Source organism: Engraulis encrasicolus, chromosome 23 (genome assembly GCF_034702125.1).
Source record: "Engraulis encrasicolus isolate BLACKSEA-1 chromosome 23, IST_EnEncr_1.0, whole genome shotgun sequence".
Lineage (NCBI taxonomy): Eukaryota > Metazoa > Chordata > Actinopteri > Clupeiformes > Engraulidae > Engraulis > Engraulis encrasicolus.
Genome location: NC_085879.1, coordinates 22,545,807 through 22,558,777, shown reverse-complemented (window position 1 = coordinate 22,558,777; position 12,971 = coordinate 22,545,807). Strand labels below are relative to the sequence as shown.

Genomic DNA, 12,971 nt, shown 5'->3' with positions numbered 1-12,971 from the left:
AAGGAGAAGTAGCCCCTTGACCAGGATGGGCGTGAGTTTTAGAGATGGTGGCAAACCAATAACATGATTTCTGTAAATTCTATTAGTTTCAGTTCTTTTCAGAATTTTAATAATAAGCATCTACTTTAAAATTATTTTAAGTGAGTATACATTTTTTGATGCTCTGCATTTTATTTGACCCAATTCTGATCCTTGTCCTTGCTTATATATCTTGTTTGCTCAGTTTCTGTCCTTGCGTCATCAACCTATCTCTTGACATACTTCTTTGTTTTATGAGAGCAATATAGACTTTGAAGTGGTGTTAAAAGTACTGTAAGAAAGAGCCCTTAACAGCAAGTAATCATAAAATGGCCTTGATTATGTGACTATAGATTACAAAAAAAAGATTTCAAATACATCCAGAGCAATGTTTTTGTTAATAACATTTTTCACAATCTTTTCCAAAGTTAAAAAAAAAACATTGGTAGATAGTTTACTTCTTACATCAGAGGCAAGGAAGCTCCCGCACACTGTTCACATTTGTAGCGTTAACTTGCAACATTTCGGTCTATTGACCTTTGAAGAAGTTTTCTTGCAACGTTTCAGTTTATTGACCTCCTTTGAAGAAGGTCAACAGACTGAAACATTGCAAGTAAACGCTGCATATGTCAACAGTGTGTGGGAGCTTTCTTGTCTCTAACGTTGGTGACCCAGGGGTTCCACTCCAACGCACCTGGCCAAAGGAGGTGTGCACTTCATAGTACTTCATACTGTACATCACAAAGTCCTATGGAGTAGCCTGATAAACCAGCCTATATGTGAGATTGGATGTGTAATTTAGTCTGGCCCCTATTAATAGTATATCCGAAGATTGTTGATGAGAACAACCCGTGGTCTTTCAAACCATGCCTGTGCCTATAGGCCGGCACTCTGACCAATCAGCGCTATCTTTCTCGTTGATGTGCTTTCCCAACGTTGCGAGCTTCATGGTCACTCCTTCAAAACCGGGTAGTCTCAGGAACACCTTGGTGAAAAGCTCAAAACCTCCAGCTCTGCAGACCTCCAGAGTGAGGACCGGACCGCCGCGGACCGGCAGCCAGAAAAAGCGTGCTCTCGATGGGCTTCGTCATGCGTCAGACTCGGTAGGAACGAGACCTCCAGAGAGTGAGATTTTTTCTACGTTTTTTGTGCCGAAAAGCTCGCTTCTGATAATTAGAGGAAACCCCTCCGCCAACCTGCCTTTTTTGGACTCCCCAAATGAATGGCCGTCAATGGGACCTCCAGAGGCGGTTTTGGCAGTGCGTGTTTTTACGCGTTTTCAGTGGATATCAAGCGAATCCTTTGGACTGGACTTTTTTTTACAAGACTTGAGGCAAGTTTTTTGCTGGGTTTCAGCGGGAGAATTGCTTTCACAGTGGGCTACACTGTTATTTGGGTTAACATTTATTTTCTCCACTTCCCCACCAAGAATTTTAGTGTTTTATTCCAAATATTTTTGTGACAGTACATTTGATTGGTCTTCTGACTATTTAGTGACATACTCCAGAGTCATACCTTTCTAACAAGACCATGGATGTTAGTTTAGCACAAACTGGGTAATAATTGTAACCCTTGCAGTTAAAGATGACAAAAATGTATAAAATTCTTCTGAGCGTTAAGTGGTTAAGTTCATGAAAGACAGAAAGACCACTAGGGAAACTCCCATTGTCATTGTGATGGCACTCCACAGCACATACATAGTGCTCACTGCACAAAACGAAATTGCATTTATGTCTCACCTGTGCAAGTGGTCAATCCAAAACAGTGCCCCAAGGGCAGTCTTGGGTAAGCAGTTAGGGCGTCAGACTTGTACCCCAAAGTTTGCCGGTTGGACTCCCAACCCGCCAGGTTGGTGGGGGAAGTAATTAACCAGTGTTTGCACAATGTAATGAGGACCTAATTCTGGCCCCTCTCTCTCTCTGGACCCGAGGCAACTGACCCCTTTGTCCCCTTGTCATCTTCCATGGGAGTATGTGTTCTGTGTGTGGCAAGGGAACCAAGAGGTGACGCCACAAACAGGTTTCAAGCAGCCTGATGGAACGGCCTAAACTTTGATTGACAGATGGTGTTGAACCTGTTTTAAAGGATAACTTCAGCCAATTTCAACATGCAGTTGTAATGCTCACACTACCCTGAAATTGTCAGTATCTGAGATTTTTTTTTTCTTCAGCCTTTTCCAAGATCCTGGTAGAGTTTGTTTACATTTATAAAAAATCGTGATTTAGAATAGCTCAGATCTCGGAAAGGGCTGAGCCAAAAAATGCAGCATCACCGGGTACTGACAAGTCAAGGGAAGCGTGAGCAATACAACAGCATATTGAAATTGGCAGAAGTGCTCCTTTAACCATGGGGGATCCCTAAACCAATCTGAAGCTTCTGTTTGCCAGTATGCCTTGTTATTCCTCCACGTTCTGTGATTGGCTACTACAACTCCTGGATATTGTGGCCATGGTGTCCTGGATGACATGCAGTTTGTAGGCTTTACCTTTAGAGGGCAGTAATGCCCAGTTAAAAGTCCAGCTTGTTTTATTTTCTTCATTTGCCTTTCTATAATACCTGACTACTGTTTCCCATTATGGATTATCTATTGATCGTGTTATTGATTGTTGCTTGGGTTATTCTCAATTAAATAGACAGAGTTACGCAGAGACCACATTTAATTCAGTTTTTTCTGCAACAAGTGACCGATTCAGGCAGATATTAATACAGGTGTGAAATAGTGCAGTAACTTCCAAGACGAATGAAAACAACCTAGAACATGTTCAGATAAAGGCACATTAGGAAGTTTCTGTCCAAATGCACTATTTGAACAGCTTCTACAATGAGCAAAGAACAATTCGTAGGCGCCTCCATAATAATCGATGATGTATAAATGCAGTAAAAACAACAACGAGGGAGGCCCCTGATTGGATGAGGTCCAGGGTAATGAGAAAGTTTACTCAGTACCTAAAGCAGTATAGGAAGTGTTTGGTCTGCAGAAGATACACTGCTCACATAAATTCTTCCTACACAAAGCTCAGACGCTCACATTAACCCTTCCTGTGCTGCACTGCTTAAACTTTGTGGAACAGTTTCACATCAGCCACCACTAACTACGCCGGTTTCAATTCCAAGACAGAAGTGTCAGCAGGAGATGGATAGTCAGCCGGTGTGTGCACAGTTCTCCAGTCCTGAGGAGGACCATTTTAGGAGCCAACTAGCCACTGTTTTTTCCTTAGTGTCACAGTTTTATTATAATATATAGTAGCATTTTATTTTGGATTTAATTTCAGCTGGTCTATTTACTTTGTTTCTGTGTTTGTTCTTGTTTGTCTGTGCATTATATTTATTTGAGGACAGTACTTGTTTGCAGGGCTACCTTTGTGAGGAGGAGCACAATTAACTAGCTATTAGTGCTTACAAATATCTAAACTAGTGCAGTGAGTATCGTGTGCAATATAAGGCGTGTGACCAGTGTGCTGCCTAACTTCGGCACATGTGTGAGAGAGCGTGTAAGTTTTCATTTTTTTTCCTGTGTGTTTATTTTGTTTGGTGTGATCACCGGTGTGACCACCTGCTTGATACAGATCTGTTCCTCTACAAATTGTTGTTTCATGCTCTAGTGGCGATTATTTATTGTATGCCTTTTTTACTACCTTATTGTCAATAACTCTCTATTTTCGATAGCATCAGCCCCAATTGTTCTGTGTACACAGCATTAATCTAGTTGCCTGGAGCTGCATAGACACAGCATTCAGGTTTATGAGATTTTTAAAATTACATTTGTGGATATGGTAGAGCTGTATGAACACATTCCAATGCAAGATAATGATCTTAGCTTTTAAATGCAACTTATTTCATGTTTTTATGTGGTTCGGAGGCTGAGATATACAGTATGCGGTATGTTTTTGTAGGCTGAGGGCACCTTTCCCCAAAAAGGGGTTTGGCATTTAGCAGGCACTTTTTGGAAGGTGTTTAGGCTTAAATGGGTTATATAGGTGAAATTGTGCTCCATGCTCAGTAGCACCTCCTACTGGTGGACATAAGTAAATCACAATTGTCATTACTCCTTCCAAGAGCAAATATATGCAATAGATCAGGGATGGGCAACTGTCATGATATGGAGGGCCACATTTTTTTTCATTGTCACCATCGGAGGGCCACATGACCAGGGATCTGACTGCAACTATAGCTCGAGATGCAGTTGGTTGCTCATTGACTGCCAATGTTTTGATTTGATTTGGAAAGAATAGGAGTGTGCTCTATTGGCCAACAGTATAATTACAATGGATTAATTCAGTAGTGTCTTGAAAAAGCTGGTCATTATTTATTTATTTATGTTTAATGTAGCCTAAGGGCCACACTGAGTTAGGAGCCGGGCCGCATGTGGCCCCCGGGCCTCCAGTTGCCCATCCCTGCAATAGATGATGATGGAAGGCGTATAAAAAACAAAGATGTGACGTTTACATAAAGTGACCCTGGTGAAGACATGGACCCAAGCCTTGTCTGAAAATGTTTGACTGGAGTTAGCCGTCTCTCTTATCCAGTCGAATTTCAACTCGTGAATTTTCTTGATGGCAGGTCCCTTCTTTCTCTTTCTGCGAACGGCAATACCTGCAAAATAAAAAGGAAATGTTAAAGTATGCAACCATAGTTCTACAAAGTACTTCTCAACACTGGCAAGACAAAACACAAAACCAGCAGTAAGAAACTCTTGATTACCATCTGAGAGGCTTGACTTGACTGATAAGTTCTGGAAGCTCTTCATCTTTTGTTTCTGGTAGCATGACCCCTAATACACCAGAGATGATGCTGGAGGTCCCCATCAGAATATAGGGTAGCACCTTGTTATACGTACCTGTCAATAAGAGAATAGACTGATGAGGGTTTGGGCAAGAGAAACAGAAATAAAATCTTAACTTGGGAACTGAACGGTTTAATCTGACTGCTAAATTCGGGTAATGATCCAAATAATCAGAACCTGATTTTTATCTTCAAAATACTAAAAAGAACAACATGTTGTGTGCACATACTTTTTTCTTGCACTGTTTATACAGCATGTTCGTTAATGCAGGTTAAGCATTAAAATAACCAGCATTAAAGTTCAATATATGAAGACTGAATTGTTATTGAAACTGGTTCTAGGCCACAACTGCTGCTGACGAAGATTTGCATGGATTTTTTTTTAAAGACACTGGCAGCCAACCATGTGAGCAAATTATTTGACCGACAGCGGTTTTCAACAATCAGAGGTTGAGTTGTGAGCGGCTAGTGTCGCGCAGCCAGGAGAAAAAAAATGAGAACCCATGTATTCTAGGGAATTCTATAATTTACACACAATCCACATTGTCACCTCTGTCACCCAATTCACCCACAATGCCAGCAAATTTGCCTTGGTTACCCAACTACCCATGCATGAAGACAAATTTTGATCAGAATTCTTTAAACAACTACAGACCTATATCAAACCTCCCCTTTATAAGCAAGGTACTAGAAAAAGTTGTATTTAAACAGCTTAATCAACATCTGGCTGGGAATGATATCTTGGAAAAATTCCAATCAGGCTTTAGAGCCAACCATAGCACCGAAACAGCACTAACCAAAATAATAAGTGATCTTAGGCTCAGCACTGCCGCAAACAAAGTTTCAGCACTTATCCTCCTCGACCTCAGTGCCGCCTTTGACACGATAGACCACAACATACTAATTGACCGCCTTGAATCTTGGGTAGGCTTGTCCGGTCACGTCTTAGAGTGGTTCAAAACATATATTACAGGAAGGCAGTTTTTTGTCACCATCGGAGAACACGTCTCCAACAAGTATGATGTGCCTTTTGGAGTTGCTCAGGGTAGTTGCTTGGGCCCTCTCCTCTTCTCTCTCTATATGTTGCCCCTGGGCTCCATCATCAGAGAGCACAATGTTGATTTTCATAGCTATGCCGATGACACTCAACTATATATCTCTGTCGAGCCTAGCCAAACCACTGCCATTCATGCCTTGACTAAATGCATGTCTGCCATCACAGATTGGATGAACAGTAACTTCCTAAAATTAAATGAGGATAAAACTGAAGTGTTGCTCATTGGGCCTAAGGAAAAACGTGCAAAACTCCACTCAAGCCTAGGTGACCTAAGCATACACATTAAAGATAAGGTTACTAGCCTAGGTGTGGTCATAGACTCGGATTTGAGCTTTGAGCCTCACATCAACAAGATAACAAAATCTGCTTTTTTCCATCTTAGAAATGTTAACAAAGTGCGCGGCTTGGCCCCCAACAAGACGCTGAGAAACTTATTCATGCCTTTGTCACCAGTAGGATAGACTACTGCAATGCTCTCTTCTCTGGTCTCCCAAAAAAATTAATTGACAAATTGCAACTCATTCAAAATTCTGCGGCAAGAATCCTAACAAGAACCAGAATGAGAGAGCACATCTCTCCTGTCTTGGCAGACCTGCACTGGTTACCTGTCTCTTACAGAATCGACTTTAAGATTCTGCTCACAGTATTTAAAGCATTAAATGGACTTGCCCCTAGCTATATCTCAGACATGCTCTCTTTTTATGCCCCTGCTCGAGCTCTCAGGTCCACTGATGCCAAGCTGCTAAGGACCCCCCACCCCCCGCAGAAGAAGATCGGCGACGCCGCGTTTGCCTGCTATGCGCCCAAGAGATGGAACGCCCTCCCCATCGAGATTCGATCAACCACCTCCGTCGACTCCTTTAAGAAGCAGCTGAAGACCCACCTCTTCATCCTTGCCAACTCCTAGCTGCCAAGGCGTCATAGTGTCCCAGCTGCCGCAGCGCCCTTACTACTCGCAACCAGCCCTGGCAGGGGGCTCCCCTAGGTGGCCGCTGGTCTCTGCCTGAGGTTTCTTCCTGACTATAGGGGGTCTTTTTTTTTTCTCAGACTTCACTGAGCTTTTTTTTCCCCCTTACAAACTATGAATCAAGCGAAAGGGAGTTTTTCCTCACCCCTGATGCCACCAGGGGCCGCACCTGAGCGCCCAATCTCTGTGTGACTATCTATGACTTATGATAGGCCCAGCCACTATGGACCTTACACATCTAAGAATCCTGGTCCTATCATACGTTGACCTTATGACTCTACATTCTCTGTCTATCTCTTCTTCCTCTGCCTTCCTGCTTTTTCTGCCTCTCCTCTATACCTCTCCTTTTAAATCTATCTCTAAAAATGTTTTTTTTTTTTTCCATTTGTTAAGCACTTTGAGTTACATGCCTTGTATGAAACAGTGCTATACAAATACAATTATTATTATTATTATTATTATTATGAACAATGACTTCTGAACACTTCTGGTCACTTTCGGACACTTCTGATCTGAACACCCCTAAAGTTTGGGTTTTTTTTGGATGAAGACCAGCTGTCTTATGCAGACTCACCGATGTAGGCCACATATGGAGATACCGTGCTCCCGATCCGAGACGCCATGGAGGAGACACCCAGGCCCATGTTGCGCACGACAGTGGGGAAGAGCTCTGTGCCGTAGAGGTACAGGAAGCCAAAGGCTCCTGTGACGCACGTCTTTCCAATCATCACCAGTGTAATAGTCAAGGCATTGAGCTCTGGAAGCGACAAGCAATTTTGGAAATATGCATTTAATCTCATCATTGTCTCAGAGTTTGTTTTTGTATAATGAACAACTCTCAATTGAAACAAGTTCAAATGGATCTAACCAAGGGTATGGTGGAAAGTAGTAAGACAAATGTCCTGCACACCATCCGCTACACTTGCAAAATGCTTTGCTTGTAAAATAAGCAAAAAACTTCATGAAGAACTGTTTTTAAAGAGCTTCATTAAAAAAAACAACTACTGCAATTCTTTAGAGAAGATGAGCAAGGTCTCCTCGGTAACCCCATTCTCTGTAGGGCAAAATCAGGTCAAGGTCAAGGTCAAGGTCACAACACTCTTCTCAGGTTTGCTGTGCATGAATTCTAATGTAGATGCCAGCCTCTACGTTTTTTCACACTTTTGGGACTCTTCCACAGAGATACTGTGTGTACATTAATGTCAAAATTTGCCACTAAATAGTCTTAGTCAAAGCCATGCTATTACAGTCAGTCACTCACAGCCAGTTCCATAGGACAAGAAATAATCTACCCACCTTCGGGAACAAATTTGATGATGAGAAGTACGGCCCCACAGACAAACAGGGGCAATGACACAGTGAGGCGGCGAGAGATGTAGCGAGCAGCCACCCAACTCAGGGTGTAACCAACCACCTCACTGCATGCCGCGATGAAGCAGTTCAGGTAAGGGTCCCCATCCATATTAGGGGTGTTCAGGGACAAACCGTAGTAAGTCAGAGATACTATTATCCTGTTGGATTAAAAGGTGTTTAGAACAGATGTGTCTATGCTGTGTCTATGTCAAACGAACAGTGTACAGAGTAGAGGACATATCTTGAAATAATATGATAAGTTCACATTACAATGAGAAAATACCATACACTGTATCTGGACATTAGGACTTGAGAGATCTTGAAAAATAACGTGATGCTGAATCAAATAACTTTGGGGGGCAGCAATATGCTTCCGTAAAGAAAAAAATCAGCACTATTGGTAATAGAAATGATTTTCAGTACACATTATCTGTACCTCAATGGATCATTTAATTGACATTTCTTTTAATTGGCATTTACTTACCAAATGATGATGTTAATCAATGTAATATTTCTCATATTAGCACTTCTGAAAAGATCGATCCATGTGTAACTCTTCTGCTCTCCAACATTATTCTTTAGATACAACGTAATGGGAAAAAACACAGCGTTCGGGTGTTAATTTTTTTGTTTGCTGATGTGAAAAATTTGGACAATTTTGATTGACATTTACTGTGTCAGTACAAGTAAGAGGATTGGATTACTATTAATCTTGCAGTGTCATCTCGTTTGAAGATGACGTCTGGGGGAGTGATGCCATTCTTCTTGGCTGCTGCTCGAATGATGGCCTCCGCCTCTTCCACGCGCCCCTGAGAAAGCAGCCAGCGAGGAGACTCTGGAATATACCTGGGGGAGAGAGAGAGAGAGAGAGAGAGAGAGAGAGAGAGAGAGAGAGAGAGAGAGAGATAATTTCCCAATGTGTAGTGTATGAGCCTTGTAAGTGTGTCAGCTCAATTAGTCACACCCAGTGATTGGATACTCTGCAGAGTTCACCAAAGAGTATCAAATCAATGGGCGTGATTATGAAGGACGCATTTCGAAGGACGCACGCTAGACATTGGGAAACGTCCAGAGTTATCAGACTTACTAAACAGTATGAACAGTGTTTTTATTCTATTCTAACTGAACAATCAGTGAGCAGTATGCTGCCTTGGGTGTGGCACCTTCAGGCATAACTAAACTCAAAATCACTATAGTCACAGAAGAAGGAATTGCAAGAAGATGATGGTAGGAAAAAAAACATGGTCATACTGGTGACTTTAACCCATTTTAGCCTAGGCCCTTTTAGGGAAAGGGTGCCCTCTGCCTATTAAAACCTAAATATCTCAATCTCCGAAGCACATACAAACATGAAATAAGTTGCATTATGCATTAGAATGTGTTCATACAGCTCTAAAATACCCACATTTTTAACAGAAAACCCTAAAATCTCAAGAACCTGAATATAGAGTTTATGTGTTTCCAGGGTACAATGGGTTAAATATAGAAAGGGGTTTACCACCACAAAATGATGTACAGGAATCCAGGTGCAGATAAGGCTAGGAGAAGTGTTCTCCAGTCTCGAAGAAAGTAGGCGAAGAGAGGAAGACACATGTAACCGACTGCATACGTTAGGGCAACACCCAGAGTGGAGAAGCTTATTCGGCATGACTTGGTCAGAAGTTCGCTTCCTGTTAACAAATAAAAAACAACCTACACTATATTACAACCTAACCACAAGCATCATAAAAATGGTGTCATAACTTCTAGGACTTGACTGGGATCGAAAAACAGCCCTGATATTTTTGTCTCAGACCATGCCTCTCACATCGTCTCCTGCGTCTGCAGCTCAGTCCACTGTCTATATTAAAGATAGACCAATTGGTTGCCTCATCTAAATTGGGGGCTGGCCTCTAAGGAAAAAAAAACAAACAAACAAACAAACAAAACGCAACAGCATAGGCCCTCCAGGACTGTAGGGCCACCGGGAGAATGCCCTGTCTGCCAGATGGTCAGTCCAGCCCTGATATGTATGTATTATTATTCTAGTATATTATATTATATTATATTATATTATATTATATTATATTATATCCTAGTATATTGCTCTATTTGTCAATGTTAAAGAGGTATTGAAGCAACTACTTAGTACAGTGAAGTACAATAATAGTAAATTAATAGTATAGTACAACCGTATCTCACATAATATTGCAGTGTCACCATGAAATCACCAGGAAAAACATCTATAACACTCATCGTGCAGTCATGATAAAGTCCCGTTTTTCGTGGTTGGGCAACGCTTCCGCAGCCAACGCATTTGAATGGGCTGTCCGACTATAGTAATGCATTACATAATACAGCATACTCACCCAGAACAAAAGCTGAGCAGTAGTTGGCTATCTGTCCCATTCCAACTAGGAAATAGAGGACAGAGAACATCTCCCAGCTGGTGGAGGCAGCCTGGATCACACTGAAGACCGTCTGCACTGCCATGGTGGCGAAGAAGATGATCTTCCTTCCATACCTTCACAAAGTATCGTAGGTGAGGTTTTCATAACACATGTCTAAATGTTTTTACTGTAAACAATGAATAATTTTTGGTCACTGAATTTTGGAGGAATTCATTAGGATATGATTAGCCTACCTGTCAGATAAGATTCCTGAGATGAAAGACCCCGTCAGCACACCAAAGAAGAACACAGTCACAGAGAATGGGGCTTTCCAGGCATCATCACACACAAGATCCCACTGTGGAATATTACATGTACATGATGAATGATTATGGAGGCTTTTCAGCCTTTATTGTTTTTTGTGAGACAGGATAGTGAAGGAGAGACAGGAAGTGAGCTGGGAGAGAGAGACGGGGAAGGACCTGCAAAGGACCCGGACCGGGAATCGAACCCGGGTCGGCCGAGTGGTAAACGTGTGCCCTACCATATCAGCCACGGTAGGGCCACATGATGAATGATTTACTGTGTGCCGTGCCATCAAACGAATGCAGTACAATGATACTCCTGGCTGAATTAATCTCGTGTAAATATTCATCAGAGACTCACCTCTGTGACAATAGTGGACACATACTGCTTCTTGCTGAACACCCAGCCATCCAGACAGCCCTCTGTGTTGTTGCTGTAGGCAGAGCCAGAGTCTTCCTGTTCAGTGTAGCGTCTGCAGCGACTCAGGATGGTCTCCCCTTTCAGCTCCTCAGTCGGGATGGACAGATTGTAGCCCAGTCCTCCATAGCTGCTGTTCAGAGATGGAACTCTGCAGTGATGAGGAGGAATGTCCGCCAGGAAAACCATCGACATTCCCACGTATCCATTGGGAATGCTGCTGAGGCTGAGGAGAACGTAAATGGTTCTTTGGAAAGGTCCCCAGATTCCAAGAAAGGATGTAACTTCTTCATAGTCCCTCATGTCTCCAATGATTTTCCTTCAACCAGATCTTGTTTAGTTGTGGCAATTGGGCTACTATTTTTGGAGCGAGCAGTTGAACTGTTACTGCAGCCTGAGGAAACACAAAACTTAACAATTGATCATGTCAGACAATGTTGAGAGGTTATCTAAGGCCAGATGAGAGTGTTTATACTATACTAACAAACTTCTGTTTAGTGTTAGTGCCTGTTAGTGAAGAATTAACAACAGAACAGCCAAGGTGTCAGCTTGGGTGGCATATTTTTTTGCCCACTTTGCCTGATTTCTTTCACCTGGCACACGCCAAGAGATCTTGGCTCCAATAGACAAGTAATACTCTAACTAAGATGCTGGAAATCATAAACTCTGGCTGCCAACGTGAATCAGGATAGGCCGATTGCTTGGTAATTGATTACAATGATTCAGGACCAATGTGTGTGTTGTTGCCAGGAATACCTTAGTTCACCTTATTTCTTCTGATCATTCACAGTGGTATTATTAACTTCACATCGTAGGGCACATCACTCTATGGCAGGGGGTGTCAAACACAAATTGACTGAGGGCCAAAATTAAAATCTGGGCCAAATAAGCGGGCCAAATTCAACATTATTTTTTTTAAATGACTAAAATTGTGCGTACATGCGCATCATAGGCCTACTCATAATTACATTTCACACACACTCTTTCCCATCATGTATGGCAGTTCAAATGTGTCTCCTGTGACACACCATATTTCATGTTCAAGTCTTGTTAGGCTATACATTAATGGTGCATGTGGGCCAACTGCAACACAGATTTGAAATGATCTCGCGGGCCGAATAAAACGGGCCTGAGTTTGACATCCCTGCTCTATGGCATACTTTCTTTCTGGATGAAAAACAAAACTTGTAGACAGTCGCTACAAATACTACATCACAACTTGGTCGTGTTATTCTGACTCTAATATGTACGTATAATCTGGCAAGTGCATTGGGTTCAGCGTAGCTCTATGTTGGTGAGGAGTACCATCAAATATACGTTATTCAACAAAATTTTGAGTTCTCAATATGTCACAAGGATTTTGCGAGATTTTTTTTTAAAGCACAGTTCAAGGGGAGTTGTACACTGTTTGAGTTAAATTCTAGAATAACAGGGGGGGGGGGGGCTTACCCCTTAAAGGCTAAGTGCCAACAGATAAGACATGTCTGCAGTGGCGTGCACAGACAGTTGAGCGGCAGGTGGAACTTGTGGTTGCCTTACTAGGCTATAGAGACTACAGTGCTGCTCATATGTTTCCATACCCTGGCAGAATGAATGCTAAGTTACCGATTTTTCATATGATGTAAATTATTATTATTTTTTATTATATTTGGGGGGCTTTTCAGCCTTTATTGGTTTCTGTGAGACAGGATAGTGGAGGAGA

General features: G+C 42.1%; 1 protein-coding gene across 1 annotated transcript; it reads right to left on the bottom strand.

Moving 5' to 3' along the window:
- Nucleotides 1-4,715: 4,715 nt before the first annotated feature.
- LOC134439937 (organic cation/carnitine transporter 2-like) lies at nucleotides 4,716-11,604 on the bottom strand. Its single transcript, XM_063189864.1, has 9 exons — nucleotides 11,213-11,604; nucleotides 10,801-10,904; nucleotides 10,526-10,680; nucleotides 9,676-9,847; nucleotides 8,894-9,023; nucleotides 8,662-8,753; nucleotides 8,121-8,335; nucleotides 7,399-7,581; nucleotides 4,716-4,855 (listed from the first exon to the last, which is right to left on the bottom strand). The coding sequence occupies exons 1-9, from the start codon at nucleotides 11,570-11,572 to the stop codon at nucleotides 4,716-4,718; spliced, it is 1,551 nt and encodes a 516-aa protein (XP_063045934.1). The 5' UTR covers nucleotides 11,573-11,604.
- Between the last annotated feature and the right edge of the window lie 1,367 nt (nucleotides 11,605-12,971).

Bases quoted from the DNA above. Each gene is read 5' to 3' on its own strand.
- LOC134439937 (XM_063189864.1), bottom strand. From the start codon at position 11,572: ATGAGGGACTATGAAGAAGTTACATCCTTTCTTGGAATCTGGGGACCT. The intron at 9,024-9,675 runs GTAAACCCCTTT...TCTCTCCCCCAG, and splicing joins CTGTACATCATTTTGTGGTG to GTATATTCCAGAGTCTCCTC. The intron at 7,582-8,120 runs GTGGGTAGATTA...TGTCGCTTCCAG, and splicing joins CATCAAATTTGTTCCCGAAG to AGCTCAATGCCTTGACTATT.